This window comes from Wasmannia auropunctata, unplaced genomic scaffold (genome assembly GCF_000956235.1).
Source record: "Wasmannia auropunctata unplaced genomic scaffold, wasmannia.A_1.0 LD333476.1, whole genome shotgun sequence".
NCBI lineage: Eukaryota > Metazoa > Arthropoda > Insecta > Hymenoptera > Formicidae > Wasmannia > Wasmannia auropunctata.
In genome coordinates, this window is record NW_012029414.1 from 24,725 (window position 1) to 45,771 (window position 21,047).

The window sequence follows — 21,047 nt, forward strand, 5'->3', positions numbered from 1 at the left end:
TAGTAAAATTTATTGCAGTGTACAGTAAAATTTGTCGAAATACTATGTTGTCCCACGATTAACAAAATTTTCAGAGTAAATTTTAAAAGGAAATTCTCTCCGTGTACTTATACATAGCGTGTGTGTTTTACACAGAGATCAGGATCTCGTGGTTCATCACTTCCTCAGTATATTTAATGATTCCAAAACCTCTCTGTTTTGTGTGTGTGTGTGTGTGTGTGTGTGTGTGTGTGTGTGTGTGTGTGTTTTACGAAGAGTTAGCGCACATATGCTATCATATTTTATTGTTAATTTAAAATTATTGATTCCAAAGAGCTTGTCGAGCAACTTTTATTCCTGTAATATGTCTATGTTTAAGACGTGTCAATGTTACAGAAAGTCTAAAATTCGGACATCCATAACTTGATGAAAAAAAGTCATACGGTCATGAATCAAAGTGTTTTTGAAAGCTCTTGAATGATACTTTCTGATGCCATTGGGTTTTTGCCATTTGGAAATCAGTTTCCATTTTGCCGCAAAAAATATTAAAAACACCATTTTTGGCCACTTTCATTCCAATTTACTCAAAATCCTGACGTGCTAGGCGAATTCTTCAAACGGCATCGTGTTCAACGCGAAAAAATCTTCGGTGCGTATGATCGCACTTTGGAGAGAATTTTGCTATAACACAGTGTAATGAGACAAAATTTAAGTACATATAATGTGCAAAATTTCTCTAATTAAAATAAATGTTTGCAAACAAAATTAAATAATGTTTGTAATGTAAGCAATTTGTGTTTAGTATCAATTTTTTAGTTATTAATTTTTGTCTTTATTATCAATTCTTGTTATTAATTGTCTTACGAATTAAGATTCTTATCAACAGATTTACTATTGGCACAAAATCGAAATATGCAATATTTGCGCGTTAAACAAATTATAACCGATGGTTATTTATCGCAGATTGACAATTGGTGAACGCTTAAATTGAATCGAGCGAGTGGCGATCGATTAAACGCATCCTATATTTAGTTGGAACATAACTGTATTCATTGGATATTTGAATCATTCTAGATCTTATTTTTCAAATGTTCTTCCTACGATACAAATATTTATAGAGAGAACTAAATATTTTAATACAATGTAAAAAAAATGTGCTTTAAAAATAGAAAATTTTAAATCAGTATAACAAACTATTATTGAATCTATCATGTTGTCCAATCAAGCTAGTTTAAAATGAAAAAAATTAGAACATATAAATCAATAAAAAAATTAAAAGATTAAAGAAATTCTAATCTTCTTTAAATTAAATCGTTTAATGTCGAGGTAAAAGTAGTCAGACAAGATCGTAAATTTAATTGCTAAAATTGAAACACGATTGAAGAATATTAATTGAAATAATGCGGAATAATCATCCATTTCATTTCAATAAAATAGATTATTAAATTCTATATTTACTATCAAATTCCAGCTATTCGTCAATTGATCGCTTTATGTCCTGTTTTCTATATTTTTTTCTTTTCTATTTTTCATTGTTGTTTCAGACAAAATTCTTTGACTTACATAAGACACAATCCATAATGTTTCAATTTTCATTTTTTATGTATAATTAATTGATATGTCAATATAAATGTACTCTACACATACATACACATGTATGTACACGCGCACGTACACCTATATAATATAAACAAATAACGCAAAAATAGCCAATGTAATTAAAAATATATAGATTTATAATTAATCACAAATATGCAGATAAATAAAAATAATCTGTGAACTACTTTGCTATAAATAAAATTGCCATATGGCAGCTGTCAATAAATTATTGCTCATAATTCACTCACCTGGTCCGACATATTGTAGCTGTCGTGATGGTATGATGCTTGATGATGTTGTGGAACGTTCAAAGACAAGTCGAGATTGTCGTTTCTCTGTAATAAACAGAAATAGAGTTTCTTGAGTAACTTGAGCAAAAGATAACTTAAATATTATAATATTAATACTATTAACAAATATTAAGTTTTGTACTTAATATTATGCAGAAATAACAATAGATATGTGAATTTAGTATCAAATACATTAAAGAAAAAATATTGTGAGCATAATTAAAATCTTAATATTAATTTAATTAACTCCTTATTCTTAATTCTTTTTCTTATACTCTAATATTCTAATGGCATGTGTATATTGAATAAATATATCATTGCATTATTGATAAGTGAGATCAATATCTATTATATACCTATGAGTCATTTTAAATAACGCATTGATTTTCTCGAAAACCAAGGCTTGTATCAAAAAATTTTCGTACAAAAATTTTATAACTTCAAGGGGGAGCCTATCTAAGACGGTGCCATTAATTTAATTTTAGATATATGTACTAAGATCATATGGAGGTCAACTTTGTTTTTTAAATGGAAACCCTTATCGAAAAAAAAAAGAAAAAAAAAGTTGACTTTCATATGATCTTAGTACATATACTCAAGGTTAAATCAATGGCATCATCTTATGTCCGTCATGAAGTCATAAAACTTTTGTACAAAATCTTTTTCGATACAAGTTTTGATTTTCGAGAAAAATAAATGTGTCACTTAAAATGACTCACCGCGCGCGCGCGCGCGCGCGTGTGTGTGTGTGTGTGTGTGTGTGTGTGTGGAAAATACTCTCTGTTTTTCATTTATTTTCTAAGCAGTAGTCCAGGAAACAAGCTGACGTTATTTGTTATTTTGACGTCAAAATGACATCTTGGCAATATTTTGATCCGTATTCAGAACGCGCTAACAATAATGTTACAGCACTAACCGCTGTAGTTTATGTTACGTTATGTATACTATAGAATTTTAAAGATAAAAGTGCATCTGAAAACGGACCTTTGATTTCAAAATGACTTTTTTGGTAACATTTTGACGTTAAAATGACAAATAATACCAGCTTGTTCCTGGACACGTGACAAATGTGAAGTAACGATAAAACAACGCAGGGGGAAATGCTAAAAACATAAAAATTTCGAGTTTAAAAACAGTGAAATATAAAAAATAGGATTGTTAAGAATAGGCAAGCATTGATTATATTATTTGAATGCTTACTTTAATATTGACTCGATGTTATTATATTTATCGAAACGATCGACTGCGGCATCGACGCGATGATCAGAATGCACGATGGAATTTCAGAAAAGCATACATCCGTAATCAAGATAGTTGCAAGTGAGTTATGCCGATGGGTAATGTTTGACATTTCGTAGTAACGGCCAGACGTTAGCAGGATGTTACCGCGTTCCACCGAATACAGTGGCCACGGAACGGGAACAATGCAATGGACATAGCTACCTTCGTTCCTCGAGGAATTCAACGCTGTGCGTGTGTCATGTGATTGCGGTCTCTTAAAAAATATGCGCAACTTAATGAAAATATATCGAAACAAAACGATAATCAATGTAGAAATTCCGTTAGTATGTTCTGCGCCGGTTTTACGTGACTTGTTCACTGTGCTATGTGGATCACAGATGATCCACGGTATTTTTGTTCATGTTTTTACTATATTTAAATAAAATGACCTAATGTATCAATATTGCATTGTATACCATAATTAGATATGTATTAACACGCATATCAGAAATTATTTTATAATTTTAATTACATTTCTTTTTATAACCAAAATTACTTAACAAAATCCAGCATCAATCCCTATGGAATGTGTTAAGTATGCAGTTTATTCAAATTCTGTTAATTTTTTTTCTCTACGCTATGAATCTACATTATAATGTGATCTTTTTTAGATATTCAAATTATGAATTATCATTCATATTAGAGCATTAGTTGTGTCGTTTAATCGAAAAAAGAGGGAGATATAGAGAGAGAGAAAGAGGGGAGAGCAAGTGGGAGGAAGGGAAGGAAGGAGAGGAAAGAAGAGGGGGAGGGGAAATAGGAAGAAAAAGAGTGAGAAAATAAGAGAGCGAGGAAGTGAGAAAGTGAGAGATTAAGCAAGAGAGTAAGAGGAAAAGGAGAGAGGAAGTAAAGGGAAAAAAGGTAGAGAAAAAGGGGAGGAAAGAGGAAAGGAGGAAGAAGAGAAGATGGAAGAGACAGAAAGGAAAGAGAAGAAACAGAAGGGAGAGGAAGAGGTATGCTTCAAATATATTACGAGACTTGATTTATTATTACGCTACACGACTAAAGAGAGATACATAGTATTGATTACTATAAATGTTAATTATTTACACCGTTTTACACCACTATTAATAAAAATTGAAATAAAATATGATAAAACAAATTATGTTGATAATATATGCTTTAAAATACAAATAATATTTAGATTATCAATGTATAAAATAATGAATACAGTTTAAATGAGTATCAGGAAAGACCGTGTAATGTTAACTAACAATTGAGATCTTAAAATGCCAACAACGATACAAAGCGGATCTTGGTGCTTCCATATAATATTAGTGTAAATCTACATCTTACAATTTTCGGTTCATGAGAAAATGAGGGGATATTTTTTCGCAATAAATTCTTTACAGATTCGTATAGATGCAAGTTAGCATTTATTAGATGTCGCGAAGTTGAGAGGGCAAGGACTTGATGCTTTAAGCATCGATTTATTAAATTGCCTGTGGCAATTTAATTGTAATATTACATACTACTTGGTTCGGAGATGTACGTGATTTGCGGGCACGTGGTGTTATATGAACCGAAAATTATAAGATTTACACTAATACCTATTATATGGAAGCACCAAGATCCGCTTTGTACCGTTGTTGGCGTTTTAAGATCTCAATTGTTAGAATACAGTTTATTTTGTTACTATAAAATATTATATTTTTTTATTAATTTATTGTTAATCATCTATTATAAATTTACACGCAAATTTACAAAATGACGCAACAAGAATACGCACTGAATATTGAATTGGATATCGAATTTGCAATGTTTAACAAAGCTGTTACAAATAATTGTACAATTCCAAATTTTACTAGATTCATTATTATTTCACATAATAAAGATTATTTGTTATTACCTAGATAAAAATGTTGATCAGAGAAGATCTCTTTATGTTGAAATTTATAGCTCTAAATTGTTTCTGACTATCGATATAATTAAATTAATTGCCAAAGGTAATTATTTAAAAAAAAAACTTAATGACGACTTCAGACAATAATCTTATTTCAAATATTAAATGCTATGAATTCTCGTACAAGCAGACGAAAATTATGGAATCAGAATTTACAAAATCGACATAGTACAATTTTTAAACTATCGAATCTTCATAGACTTTTTAAAACCATATTTACATAAGACAAGTTTTAGTTTAATAATAAAAATATTATATAAGTTCCGGTTTAATTTATATAATATATCTATTGATATTTGCATTTATAGCCTTATTCAAAATGTTACGTATTTTCCGATTAAAGTAAAATATTAATTTATTAATATCTTACGTTTACATTAAATGTAAGATACATATTTATTAAAATTGAAATGTATGTCTAAAGCTAATTTATAATCAGTCAAGTCGAAACATTCCGCTTTAATATTGTCACATTAAATAATATGATAATATTCTAATATCTTTTATGTTTACTCATTTTATTGGCCTCTATTTCCTTTCGTTTTTAATTTATTTCTAAATTTTTGCTTTCTATAATACACTTTTTAATTCTCCTTTCGCAGATTATTTATTATCATATTCATGAAGTAACCAGTAATTAAAATTATATTTTTCTCTCGCTTAATCGTTAATTAAAAAAATAACTTCCACAATATATAAATCATTTTTTAGATATTTATAGAAAAAAATTGTTAAAAAGATTCGATTACTATAATATAATCATTTTAATGTTTATTTGAATAATAAAAAGAATCAAATTGAATAATAAAAGGAATCAAATTACGCTAAAAAAATGTTCCAATATACAATTTCATTTTAAAAAAGTAAAGTTGCATTTTGCAAAATGCATTGTTCGAAAAAAATGCAATCGCAGAATAGCAAATTATATTAACCCTCAGCTGGAGCTTTGGGTGTAGTACACCCAGGCTGTATATGTATAATAGCGGCATTCACAAGCCGTAAGGATAGGGGGGAATCGAGTAGGGACTAAAGAAAGTTACATACCCCCACTAGTTTCCCACCACAGTAATATCCGAAGGTCAACAGGAAATTTTCCAAAGTCGCAATTTGTCAGCCTATGGATGTACTACATCCAGAGCAAAATATACTTTTTAAAAATAATCGAAATTATAATATTTTTTTCTTAAAGTACCTACGTTCAATTACCTTTAAAAACCCGCAAGAGAAATTTCTTTAACGGTTTTTCCCTTGAAACTACGAATTTCCAAAAAACTGAAATTAAAAGATTTTCTTTTCCTTTTCTCCTGAATATTTTCAATTTTTCGATTTTCGCACCCATTTATTCTTCTTTTGAACAATTTGACGTATCGATTAAAAAAAAAGTTCAAATTCTATGCATTACATACAAAGATATACGTGATGTACATGGTTGAGGGTGTCGCACACCCAGTGCTCCAAAATCGGAAAATACAAATAGTGCTCCCCAGCTGAGGGTTAAATACTTAAATAGTAAAGATTATATCAAATAAGATTTTCCTCTATCATTTTTTCTATTTCAACCTAGAAAAAACTATACTCGGCCAATTACAAGAATTATATACAAACCTATATATTTATGTATGTATGTATGCATTTATGTACACACATATACATTTATTTATTATATATTTATTTATTTATATATATATTTATTTATATTACATATATAATTTTATTTATATTTATTTATACATATATATTTATTTATAGATATGTATGTATGGATGTATACATATAATACGTATGTACGCATACATACAAAAAAATAACAAAATTATAGTTGTAACGTAATTCTAAACGAAGCAAATATATCTAAATGTACTAAGAGAAAGTGCAACAGAATTCGTAGCATAACATACATAATTATATTTATCAAACGGTAAATAATGTATTAAAACTGAATACTTGAAACTCGTATGTATGTCGCCGCGCCGTGTTGAACACGTCATGAAAAATGTATGCATACGATGTGTGCGCATAAGTAATAAGCACAAACAAGTCTTCAATTATTATGAAATTTTCCATTTATTGTTATTAACAAAACTAAAATTGTTAAAAACAATTTATTGTTAATTTAATGTTATTATCCAAAATTTTTTATTGTAGACAGTGCATTAGAAAACTAGTTTGCAATTTTTGATTAATTCATATAACTCTTTTTGTACATGAATTGAGTCTCTCGAGAAATAAGATAAAATAATATGTGAATATTTAAATTATATTTTAATATAGAAATATATGAAACATATGTATAAAATTTTCTTAAAAAAATAGTAAAAACAGCACGCGTTTATATATGCGCACTATATATGCGAATACTATTCCTGTTTTATAAATAACGTAAAACGTTTATTCGTAAACGTTAATATTACTTCTGATATAGAAATCACACCGTGCATCCCGTATGCACGAATTTTAAACGAGTCTGGAGCATGCGGTATGCGGATAAAGAAGATATATTTATATTTATGTAAAAAAAAGGATATGATGTATAAAATGTAATAAAATTACTTACATTACTAATAGTAAAAAAACAATTCTATTCATCACTAAATTAATCTTTTGATCTATGTCAATTTAGTATCTTCATTTGAATTAATAAATATTATCTTTTTTATGTCTGGATCATTTTCTCCTTCTTGATATCTTCTTCATATAATTAGATAGAAGAGTAGTATCATCTCATGTTATTCTATTATAGGATAAAAGCACCTCTGTAAAGTTATACTCCCCAAACATAAAAAAAATAAATTTTCTATTACTCGTTCTATTACTGTTTGTTATTATTATTATTTGCACATATATGCACATTTTAAATTTTCATTTATACACTTATTATTAGTTAAATAAATTTTTGGGAGATTAACATTACAAAAAATATTCAAAAAAAGAATAAAAATTTGTCGATTAATATTTTAATAAAATAAAATGTGTTTTGAACTTATCTACCAAAGTTGATTCGTCCTCGAAACTTTAATCAATAATTTTGTAATTAAGGGTGTGCAAATAAAAAATCGACTTGTTTGAATGTGCAAACAAAAATCTATTAATTGAGGCTATTTCTATCTAATTGGATCGTAGTCAGAGGGGCTGCTGTAAAATTAGCCCCCTTAAAATTATTTTATTAATAACTTTTTAACTAAGGGTATGCAAACAAAAATTCGAAATATGCATACACGTGCGATAAATAACCGAATAAACTGTAGACATTTTTTTTAATGTTGGGGGACTAAATTTCCAGAGGTAGTAAAAGCAGTAATATGCAATAAACTACTGGTATGAAATAAATTACTAATAAAATAAAAGCTTATTTTTTAAAGAAAGTACTGCATTCTAGTAACAATTGCTGAAAGTTGTTGCAAAACATGCTAGAATAAATGCGAAGCCTCGTTTCTACAAGTTCAGATAAATTGTTTAATGTTTATATTCCATAGACGTTTTTAATAATGTTATTTAAATAATGTTATGATGTTTAATTGTAATTCTTAACTTCTTTATTGACACAGAAAGCTATTGTCATATCAAGATATTATGTTTGTATTAGGAGAAAACTAGAGAAATACATTATAATGTTTACATGTTATGTTTTTATTTTTTATAAAAAATAAAATTGTAATATAATAATTTTCCATATTTTAAATTTATTCCTCATGTGTTTTTATTATACTTTATATGTCTAAACCGCTATTTTAAATTAATTAAGTTCATAAATATAAATACATATAAAAAGATAAGATGCAGCAGGGTAATTTAAATAGTAATTTGAATAACAATAAGCATTTGCACAAATTTCAGAAAAATAAGATATTTTAAGATACATGTCATTAGATCAATGTCTGATCTAATGAAATGTATCTTAAAATCTCTTATTTTTCCGAAATTCTTGCAAATGCTTACTATCCAAATTATCCCACTATTCAAATTACCCAGTTGTACCCTAAATAAGGTATAAAATATAAATGGAACGTTTCGCGTCAAGTGGGCCACTTCTTCTTGCAAAAATTAACGCAATAGAAAAAAAGTGTTTGAAATCTCAAAATATTCGTATACTTGTGTAATTTCGAATGGAACATGGCCTTTTGAAAAATTCAATGTGGCGGCTCAAATATGACATCTAAAATCCGCAAAAGTCACGAATGATTTTACATCTTCGATTAAAATGCGAAACCTTAATAAATCGGTTTGAAAATAAAAAATACATTATTTTCAAGTAATTGTAATGGCTAAATTAATTAAACATATAATATCAGAAATGACTAAATCGTATTGGGTATGTAGTAATCCAGTCCTAGGGTTAAACTTTAATTAATTGTACATTATAGCTAACATGTGTTTTTCGAGAATTCTGTGTAAATTAAAAGTCTTAACATTTATCAAAAGAATGTTAATTTAAAAATAGGTATTTTATGTTACTGCTTTTATACTTCTATTATCAAAAAAGATGTGTACATCTATTGAAAAACATTATATAAAGAAATGCTTCTTTGATATATATTATAATAAAACAAAACAATTGTATATACAGGGTGTCTCGAAATTCGCGAATCAAAATATCGTAAGAAAGTCTTCGAAAAATTAAGTAAAAAAGTAATTTGTAAATTTTTGATTTAAGCAGTAGTTTCTGAGATATAAGAGTTTAAATTTAGCCAATTATAGATTACGATTAAACCGAAACATGTCCTTGAGCGCGTCGATAGTGTTAGTGATCGCGCACTTCACGCGAGTACTAATATTACTCTACAAACTCTATAATTGGCTAAATTTAAACCCTTATATCTTAAAAAATATTGCTTAAAATAAAAATTTACAAATAACTTTTTTATTTAATTTTTCGAAGACTTTCTTGCTATGATATTTTAATTTGCAAATTTCGAGACACCCTGTATACATATATGTCTATTTATCTCTTATATCAAATATCAATAAAAAATAAGAATTAGACATAATATAAAATTTAATCTTTTCCCATTATGTTTCAATATAATCAATCAAATCCAATATAATTGTGTATTTTATACTTAATTATTTGTAGATAACTAATAAATGTATTTTAATATAATTATGAATTTTTCACATTCTATTTTCAGATAAAAATTTTAAAATCGTAGCAAAATGTGTGTGAGTACATATTCAAGAAAATAATAGAGTTAATTAAATACAGAGAAAGCTTAATTTATAAAAATTTATCGTTGCTAACAAGTCTAATAATTTTCACATATTGTATTAGCCTTTAATTTTTTATTAAAATTCAACAATGTAACCATTAATAATAATATTATTATCACAGTCTTAATTACCACGTATATTACTTTAAAATAACAAAATAATAATATTATACCATCAATTATCGCGTATATTACTTATATAAAAAAAAACTATAAATATAAATATTTTTTTTTCTCAGATATAACTTTATTTTTGTTTCAAGTAAATTGTTTCGTGATCCAATTATATTTTAAATATAACTTTATTTCGCTTATACACATCTGACATGTATCTAATTTATCATCAAAGTTAGTTGTAAACATGGCTAACGCGATATTATACTAGAAATTAAAAAGAATATCTTTATATAATACTATGAAATAAATCATGATATTTTTTAAACGTTTGTTGATTTGGACTTAGCATTGCAATATTTCTGTTCACAAAGTATAAAATAAAAGTAAACTTTTGCTGTATAATCGAAACCTTAGCTATTAATTTATTAGAAAGTCGATCAGTCCAGATATTACTAAAAAACTAACAATTGCTACGTTAGACTCGCTAAACGGCTCTTTTATAAATACGAAATGAGGCTTGCCTCATTGCTTGCTGTATGGAGTATATATGTATTATGTATGACTTCTGTTTCTCTTAACATTATTTTATATCTTATAGCTTACACGGAAAGAACGATTTTGTTGAAAGGTCTAAAAATTTTGCTAAAAACAGATTTAAAAATAATTTTTTGTTGAATCATCAAAATAATTTGTTGGAATGTTAAAACTGATTAACATAGCTATAAAACGTTTTGATATTCTAGCTCTCAAAATCATTTTGACTTTCGTACAAAATTATTTTGATTATTAAAAAAAATTTTTTTCAAATCTGGATTCAGTAAATTGTTTTTTCCGTGTAGGAATAGAATAAATGTGAAGTTCTTGCCAATGGTAGTAAAGTGCGAACGATTGGTAAAATAATTCGTAAAAGGTAATCCTATAATTTATCATGTGTTAATATTTTTCCATCCAATTGACTTTTTGCTTCCATTTTAATTGATTATATATTCACTCGAAAAAAATAGCTTGTCTTTGAGCCAAAGAAGACCTCGTTCGATTAAAAAAAAAAACAAATAAATTTAAATGATTATAATTTAATGACAGGCCAATACTGTCGCAATTCGCCAAGAAACAAACACCGCTTATTATGCTTTAAGTTATTAATACGAATTAGTAATTGTGTTATACTCGTGCGAAATATCGCGTTATTATGAGATCATGACTCCAGATTATAAGGAAAGCTCTCGCGCAATCGTGGTTATATGTATATAGCATTATTGTGATCAATATACTAATTGTCTTTTTCAGCGATAAAGAAATGAACAAGGTTTATATAAAATTTAGAAATTTTAATCCTATAATATATCTTTTGAATTAGTAAAAATCATTAAATTGAATCAATATAAACTCTAGCAATTTATTGTAAATAAAAAAAGTTTTACTTTTCTATAATTAAATATAAAAAGAAATAATAAAAAGTTGAAAGACATAAGATTCAGCTTTACTTTTCTTAATGTGCAATATATAGCTAACAATTACATTTTTCACTTAAACAAAAATATGTTCTTACATGTATATCAATTTTTCTTATTTCACACGTAAAAATAATAAGATAAAAAAAAGTAATTTTTATGTAAAATAAAATTATTATAACAATGTGCATTTAACATAAATCCATGAAATAATAAACAAAATCAAGCGACATGATAGCATTACGTAATTTTATCATTTTATGGATTTATGTTAAATACATTGTTATGATAATGACTAAATACATAACAAGTTAAATAACAAAGAATAGTTATTATATTCTAATAATAACTAACTAAAATAATACTTCCGCATTAGATGAGTGTTGCACACGTAGAAAAATGTCGTAGAAAGTTAGCTTTCAACTTTTCAATTTATTTTTCAGTTGACAATCATATATTTCTTGTTCAACTTGTTAAAAAGTTTTTTTAAATATTATATATTGATTTTAATATCATGTATCAAACTGCAATGTTTCAAAACTTAAAATTTTTACAATTCCTGTCATATTGTTGCTCAGTAATAGTACAAGACATGTGGCAAATACTTTACTGAATATTATTCATTTCTAAGCATATGTTATCGGAGACTTTGATAAAATAAGGTTAATATCCTTTTTACAGACTTTAATGTTTTTTATAGCGGTAATAACTTTTATAAGCGTTGATTATTTACCGCAAACAGCCCCTATTGTAGATAAGCTATAAATTTATTTTTCATGTATTCAATGGAATGCACTGTTACGTAAAAAAAGAAATGTTTTCAGTTCTCATTAACTCCTTTATCATATTCTTTAGCAGAGTATAGAAATGTATGATATTATTTGTTCTTATTAAACGAGCGGCGAAAGAGATTTCTCAGCAAGATTTTCTTTCTCTCTCTCTCTCTCTCTCTCTCTCTCTCTCTCTCTTTGTGAAAGAAAAAAATAATATTAGAAATAAAGAAAATTGCAAAAAACGATAAATGTTAATGAAGTAAAAGTCAGTATTTTAATCATTCCGTATTAATTAACTAGTAAATAGCGACAGATGGTTGTACCAAAAGACAAGGTCATATTTCTTTGAACAAATGTATCCGTGAGTGTGTGTTGCAATAAAATATTTTCAAGAGTATTTCTAAACCTCGCGTGTTATTATGATTATAAAACTTTTTTTTATACTTTTTCTAATATCTTGTTGCGCACAAAACGTACATGACATAATCAATTATCGATCCAACATTAGATAGCAAGCGGCAAGACACATACGCGCGCACACACACACGTACATGTATACACATACACACACATATTGATTTATGTACATAAGAATTTTTATATATCTATGTATATACAGATGTTTTTATTGATCATCTATATATACATTTTTCTTCTATAACGTTCATACTTTACTACAACGACCCAACTCAGGAAACAAGGTTTTCCAGAAAATAAATTCGAATGTTTTAAATTATAAAAAATTTGTAACATTAATTTTAAAATGCAATTTTGGCAAGAACTGATAGCAAAAAGAAATAAAAGTATATTATTTTATAAAATATATTTCTTCTTCTTTCCTTCATGTTTTTATTGTTTTTCTGAAAGCAATTTAAAAATGAAAATTGTTTAATTGTGTCGTAGCAAATGTAAACGATATATATATATATATTATATAAATCAAATCACAAGTAAATTCTCTTTATTAAATATTTATAACAAATCAGCTCTTTAATAAATTGGCCATGTAAAAATCTAATAAATTTTAAAAATAAATTATTAAATTGCAAAACAAGTGCATATTTCAATTTGTTTTTATAAACAAAAAATATAATAATAAGTATAATATAAAAAAAAAATTATCAAAGAATTTTCTCATAATTCCCAGCATATACGAAAATGATCGAAATGTTTGTCAATCGCCGTAAAGACAACGAGCATAGAAATAACGCGTAACCAAGAGGCATTTTCGAGTCATAGCGTGTTCTTATAGCAAGAAACACAATGGGCATTTTACAGCCCGGCAACAGCGAAGCTCTACCTGCGTGTATAACCGTTTTAGATGTAAGGGGTTCCATTGTGGAGGCACTTCTCTCGGCCTGCCTGCTGTTACTCGTTTGTTGGGAAAAGGTATTCTCCGTATTTCTCTTCTTCTCTCTTCTTTCAACTTTCTCAATGAGCTGCGCTTCGTTTGGTTTCGTTTCGAACACTTGCGCAAGATTATTATCGCAAATTTCTCTCTCTCTCTCTTTCTCTCTCTTTCTTTATTTCTCTAACTCTCTATCTATCTATCTATCTTTTAAGATATCTATTTATCTATCTATTTATTTCTATTTTATGGCTAAATTTTATGGCTAAATTAGCGCAAATAAATTATATACAATAATATAATGCATACAGTTTTCTTTCTCGATGAAATAATCCACAACATAAAATGATTAACGTATGGAAAATCGGTTTGCAAAAGTACTTAAAAATTTAACTAAATATAAATTTAAAAATAATTATGTTGGATAATCACAATAATTATGTACGCTTAAGTTAGTTATTAGGAGGTCAAATCTATTTACACAGCATTGCTCATCATGCCTTGCCTTGCGCCGATTTTATTTTCAAAACTATATTAATATCTATTTTAAATATTTCAGCAAAACCGTTTTTTTCTGTGCAGCTCTCATTAAATTAACTCTCAATAATGAATGGAAAGTCTCTGCACACAGTAAAAAACATTTTGTACTTGTATTAAAAACGATCCTTATTAAAATCTTTGTGTTTAATTTTTAAAATACGAATTTAATGTAACGTAATGTAATTGTATTATTTGAATATTTTATATTAAACTAATATTTAACATTTCTCAGTGTTAAAATAACATAATTTATGATTAAGTGAATAAAAATATTTTAATACATATTTCTAAAATAAATAAAATATATGTATTAATTTAACATATTATTGAAATGTTAATTTTATTGAAGAAATATACTTCCATAAATTGTTTCCAAATGTCAAAGCGTTACATATGTATTTTTGAGATAATTCTTGCATGTATTAAAAAATTAAATATATGTAAAAAATCAATAAAAAATCAATAAAAATATAAGAAAGTAACATGTAAAGAGCAAAAAGCAATAATTTTTTTCCTTTTCTTTATATCTAAAAGTAGGGAGTCCCTATAAGGACTTCATATTCACTAGTGTAATATTCAGTTAAAAGAGTTAAATTTTATTACATAAAACACATATTAAGTATGAATGCTTTCTTTTTTTTCTTTTAGCACTACAGACGCACGCTATTTGACTGCACTTTTACTTTTTTATTATATTTGACTATAATTATACATCAACTTCAATACATACAACTGTCAAAAGTCAATGTAATAATAGTCGCTCACGAAGTTAGTGCAGCGAGAGAACCAATCAGCGTCGCGGAAAAGAGTCAACAGAAACTTCGAGAACAATGATACATTTCAATTTCGACTTAACATGCCTTTTTTAGATAGGATTGTTATTCCGATATTGCTTTTTTACTTTCTTTCGAATATATATAAGCAATTTCCGCGTAAAAAAAAATAAACATTCATAAAAGTAGCTTGATGTTTATATCTATGTAATTAAGTGGTTAAATAATAAAGAGGCATAGCGACGGTAATAACAAAATCAAGTAATTGATTGATAAAATGTTGAATGCAGAATCGATCTATATCTGCACCTGTCCATTGCTTACTTCGAAATCGTTATACTGCATGCCGCAGGAGGGGAAAGGTGGTTAAGGGGCACTCGTGTTCCAGATGGTGAGATTCAAGACCAGTTTCTAACGTCGTAAACGATTCGTTTCGAAACGAATTTTCGTCAACGAAACACGCTTCATCCTACTCATATTTTCAAAACCCGTGCAATGTAATAATTACAAGTCGAATACTTATCTTTTTAATTATAATACGTAAAAATAAACCAAAATATTTCTGGATTTGACGATATATTATTGTTTCATTACCGTTCTTTCTTTTCTCATATTCTCTTCATACGAGAAACTCTACGGTAGAAAAATAGATAATAGAAAAGAAAGATAGAACTTGTTCTCTTGAGATTTCAAACTTTTTATTCCTTTCAGAAAGGTTATTCCTCGTACTTTAAAACTGGAATAAATGCATAAACCCAAGTCGCGTAAATTCGATGCTGGCATCAATCGTCAGCGATCTACATTCTACATATTTGAATATTTGAATTAATCCACTTGGCGCACATTGTCATTACTTTATTAATTACTCGCTATTGCCGTGAGAAATCATAATATACATGATAATTTGTTATTTAAGAACTCAAATAATATTCCGATAATTTACTAGCGATATCATTCGAATAATATAATGTAACATGCTCGATATACACTGCGTTGAATACCAGCTAGCGTTACGTGACTTCTGAACTCGGAAACATGAACATTGAACACAAAGATAATTTTTGAATTGTAAACTTGCAATTTGAATGCGATGATCGACAAACAACTATTCGTAGAAACGCAAACGTATACGTGCACGAACAAGACGGAAAAAAAATAAAATTAAGAGCCGGAATGTTGTGCTTCGGGCTAATCATAGATAGCATCTCGATTGGTATATGCAATTAGAAGCAAGACGTATTATAATGAAAATGCATACATTCGTTACATTATTAATCGTGCTATGTGTGACGTTACTCGAGATATCTTGCTAGTTTATCTCATACGACCGCACATTTTCTAATTAACGAGCATAGCAGGATTAACATTTGATGATAGACATTGCGTTGACAGTGATAGTACGCAATTATTATCGCTTGTAATGCAATTTCGGAGCAAGAATCTTTGTTCCCCAAAGAGCAATACATCATATTATTGTTAATTTTGCAATTAACAATTACAAGATATGCTATCAAAGATTGAAATCTATAACCTTGAGTAGAAAGCAAACAACATTTAGAAAGTAAATAACTAATCTAAAAAATATTGTTATCGTATATAAAAAAGAATAAGCTCTCCAATTCTTACAATATCATTACTAAGGCAATCCAGTTACTTTCGCTTAATTGATTTAATCTCCATTATTGTTTGATATTATCGATATAATGAAATTATTTAACTTTTCAAAATAACATACCTAGCATGATCATTTATTTATCATCATTATATTGGACGTTCCATTGGAATACGAATACAGACTATGTATCTGTCCGAGTAACGACTGTGTGCGACGCATAATGTTGAGAACAATAGAACCATCTATCCTTTGAAACATCCATCGTGGAATGGATACGCTCTTTCGATGGCAGTCTTTTATGCAACGATAAATGCCACGTAATGGAATAACAAACGAGACGCTAAATGGCCATGTAAAAAATATGCTATTTAAAACTGCTATTTTTCATCGGCAGCATTAAACAGGCATCGGCGATGAATATTTATCAGTCCCAATTTCAGGCGTATACGTGACAAAAAAATTCAGGAATTTAAAAAGTTAACAGTCGTTTCAGATTCGAATTTGGTTAAGAAAAGACTTTGTCAATGCAACAGCAAACTCTGTACGGCTATTAATAAATTTAATCTTATTTTTAATTAATAATTTCTAAATAGTTATTTCAGTGACAAACATTAATCTCGTCAATATGCACAGCATATTCCTACAGTCATATATGTACACATACACATCTGTCAATGAAATTAGTCGAACGACATAAATGTCATTATGTTACAAATCAATACAATATTCGAGGGCGAACACATGTATTCCTGGAATAATCAACGTTGTATTATAAAGCTGATCAATGTTACTTAATCAGTAATAATTTGTTATAAAATAAATTTAAATAATAAACGTAAAAATACGCTTAAAAAGATTCCTCAAAGATAAACAAAGTATGCAGAAAGACGAAAACAGGTATAAACATCTTGACAGATGCGCTTCAATGGACTTTTCACTTGTAATGACGTTAAATCCGCTACAATTTAGTTTTTTATCCTCTTAGCTTTCTCGTTGGGATTTGATATAGCTTTCTCAAAAATAAAAACTTTAAGGAACGAAAAAAGCAGATTTTCTTTTTAAAGTCAACCGACATATTACTAATATAATTAATGATATTCCAATTTTCAAAAGCACTTTCAAAAGCGAAATCAATATATGGTTCGAATGGACATCATGTAATCGGCAAATTACTACTTTTATTGAATTTATATTTTTGTTATGAAACAAGGAAAGGCATACGAATTCTGTCTTTCGAAAATAGCACATTAATGTGAATTACATAAGACTCACTTCTGCAAATTGTATCTAGCCGCTGCTTTTTCAAAAAGGAAACAATAGTAAAGACACAATGTTACATTAATACAAATACATTTGTGACCTCATTAAAAAATGTTATTTTACAGACAATTTTTTAATCGTAAGATATGTGTGTATGTGTAAAAAGAAAGATCTCAGAAATAAATAACATCCTTTTGAACACGCAAAACGAATATTCTCGTTTTTCAGCTGGTAACACACACCGCAAGAATAAGACCACAAATTGCCTGAGAATTCAAAATTACTCTCGTTTCAATCTCGTTATAGAATAACGAGGTACCGTCATTCATTTCATTTTAAAATTTATAAGTTTCCATCATTTCTAGGTAAAACTCAAAATAGTGAATGTTATTAAAAAATTATTATTTTTATTTGAAAAGTACTGCAACATATACAAATTATACACATTATATGAACGTGGCTTATGGAAATAAACATAAATAATGGATGGTTGAGAAAACTTTTAATAGAAACTAATTTTTCCATGTATATGAAATTACTTGGAGCTTGATCGATTTACACGTTTATCTGCAACATGAAAATTTATTTTATCGTTGTTTTTATTTTATACGTGTACGAGTACGTTCTCGATGATGCGATAAAATAGCACATTCGTTTCGATGCAATTCATTAGAATAATGCGAAACGCGCGAGTTTAATTTGCGTCAGCGTTACATTGTAATTTATACCGCTACAAGGCTATTGCGAGTGTTTATTATACGTATCGGTAAGATAGCAGCGCCAAGTTTTACTAATTAAGCCATTTCCAATCAGCGATTCGTTTACCAGTATAAAGTATAAAAAGGCAAAGTATTTTTTTATAAGCAGATTTTAATAGGATGACTGTTAAACAGTCTTGCACATCCTGCACTTGTTTCGTAGCAAACATATGTCGCGCGAGATATATTATTTCGAGTATACTTAATCCTTACTTAGTCCTAATTAACGAAGACAGATTATAAATCATTCACGACCCATCTTCTCGACGACTATTATTATCTGCTATTAAGAATTAGTGCTCTGCGCAATCTCACGATCAATGATGTAATCGCTATTGGCTACAATCGCTGGAGCGATTAATTCGCTGCGTTCGCCTTGAGCATAAAGCGATTAAATACGTGACTCTGTTTACACAACAGAAAGATCCGATAAACACGTCTAAGTTAAATTTACCTGATAAAGATTTACGATGGCCGTAAGCGATCAATCGAGCGACTCATTGTTGATTATTCTATCGTATATGTATATGTGCAATATAATATGTTCTGGAATGTAAACTCGCAGAATTTATATTTTCCATGTGTCATTAATAATCATGATCATGGCTTATTTGAAAGACGATAGGGGAAGGGACGCGGAGAGGGAAAGAGAGAGAGAGAGAGAGAGAGAAATCGCTCGTATAAATTTTACAATTCAACCGTTGAGTCGTGTCGATATTTACCGCGTTGCAGTAAACGAGGAAAAAAAACTTGGATCGATAATTGATAGCAAAAACAATAGAAGGAATAAAAATGGAAAAGAGAGACAACGTTACATTACGAAACCGCCCCTTGGGTACTCGGGAAATTCCACGCCCTCGCACTTCACACCGATCCTCGAGATGGCGCCACGTGCAGTAACGAACCATTCGCTACAAAATACGCTTGTACGTGCGACTCGCACGCACGCGGTGACTCCTTTTATTCCGCCACATTGTTCATATAATTCTAGATTGTATAAATGCTAATTGCATCAACTAAAGTAAACGTTATGACAATTCGATCACTTACCGGCGCAAAATCCAGCATATATTATGAGTTAAGTGCGACTCTCTCGTACGTACGCTCGCCAATGGAGTGGTCGAGTCGTGAGGAAAACGCGATTAGAGAAACACTTAACAATTCATGTATCCGCAAATAGGTTAGAATCCCTCCGCTTGACACTTTTAATTCTCACGAATTCACACGATCACTACACTCTGCGGATAAGTCCATATCACTCACTACTGAGCAACGGACAACGAATGGAAAAGATTGCGCGAGGTTAGACAGTGAAAACACACGGTGCGTGTGCGACACCTCTATACACTGTAGTACATTTCATTCGTATAGCAACGCGCTCCGAAAAAGATGAATGACAGCGTGGCAAGCGACACACACTCCTCTCGCGGTGGTTGGCGCGGCAATGTGATTCCGGGTATATTGGTTCGCTGCAATGGGTGGCGATGGTGGGGTACCGCGATAGGGGAGGACGGTACTACTACGCGCGTGTTGGTTGGAGAGATTGCGTGGCGCGGCGCGTGGTGCGGCACGGTGCGGTGCGGTGCGGCGCGGCGCGGCGCGGCGCGGCGCGGCGTGGTGCGGTGCGGTGCGGTGCGGTGCGGGCGGAGGGGAGGGGAGAGGAAAGAATTCTATAAGCGAGACTGCGAGAGTGTATGGTAGCTGAGAGATATCTAGCAGAGGTGGGCTGAAGAGGAAGGGGAGTACATGGGGTAGTTGCAGAGGGGCTAACGGGGGACGAGCACCTCGGAAGGGTGAGGCAGATGGCTGTTTGTAATCTCTTTGAATAGCGCGTTTTCCATCTACAGACTAAATGCTCCGTTTATTAACGTTGTGATTTCACGACGTAACGCGGGCCAACTTTGAGTTGCGGTAATTGAATGTACGCGGAACAGGGAAAGAGTCGCGATGATGACGCATCTAACGGCTGAGGAACGAGTTTCTGTTCATTGTTTAGCAATAAAAATCGTACATTATAACGAGGGGGCTGTATCACGCGTCATAAAGCAGTCTGTTTCGAATTGAAAAATCATTTTTCGATTCTATATGTTATTTATTATAAACTTACGCTCCGATAACCGGTAAGTAAAACATATACGCGATAGTGCCAAGTGCAC

General features: G+C 29.5%; 1 protein-coding gene across 1 annotated transcript in view; it reads right to left on the reverse strand.

Moving 5' to 3' along the window:
* The window catches only part of LOC105459999 (TOX high mobility group box family member 3-like), a 36,622-nt gene extending 16,258 nt beyond the window's left edge, over positions 1 to 20,364 (reverse strand). Inside the window, exons 1-2 of the mRNA XM_011706414.1 lie at positions 19,942 to 20,364; positions 1,827 to 1,913 (exon numbers count right to left, since the gene is read on the reverse strand). Of these exons, the coding sequence (XP_011704716.1) occupies positions 1,827 to 1,913; positions 19,942 to 19,959 (105 nt within the window). The 5' untranslated portion in view covers positions 19,960 to 20,364. The remainder of the gene's footprint in view (positions 1 to 1,826; positions 1,914 to 19,941) is intronic.
* Between the last annotated feature and the right edge of the window lie 683 nt (positions 20,365 to 21,047).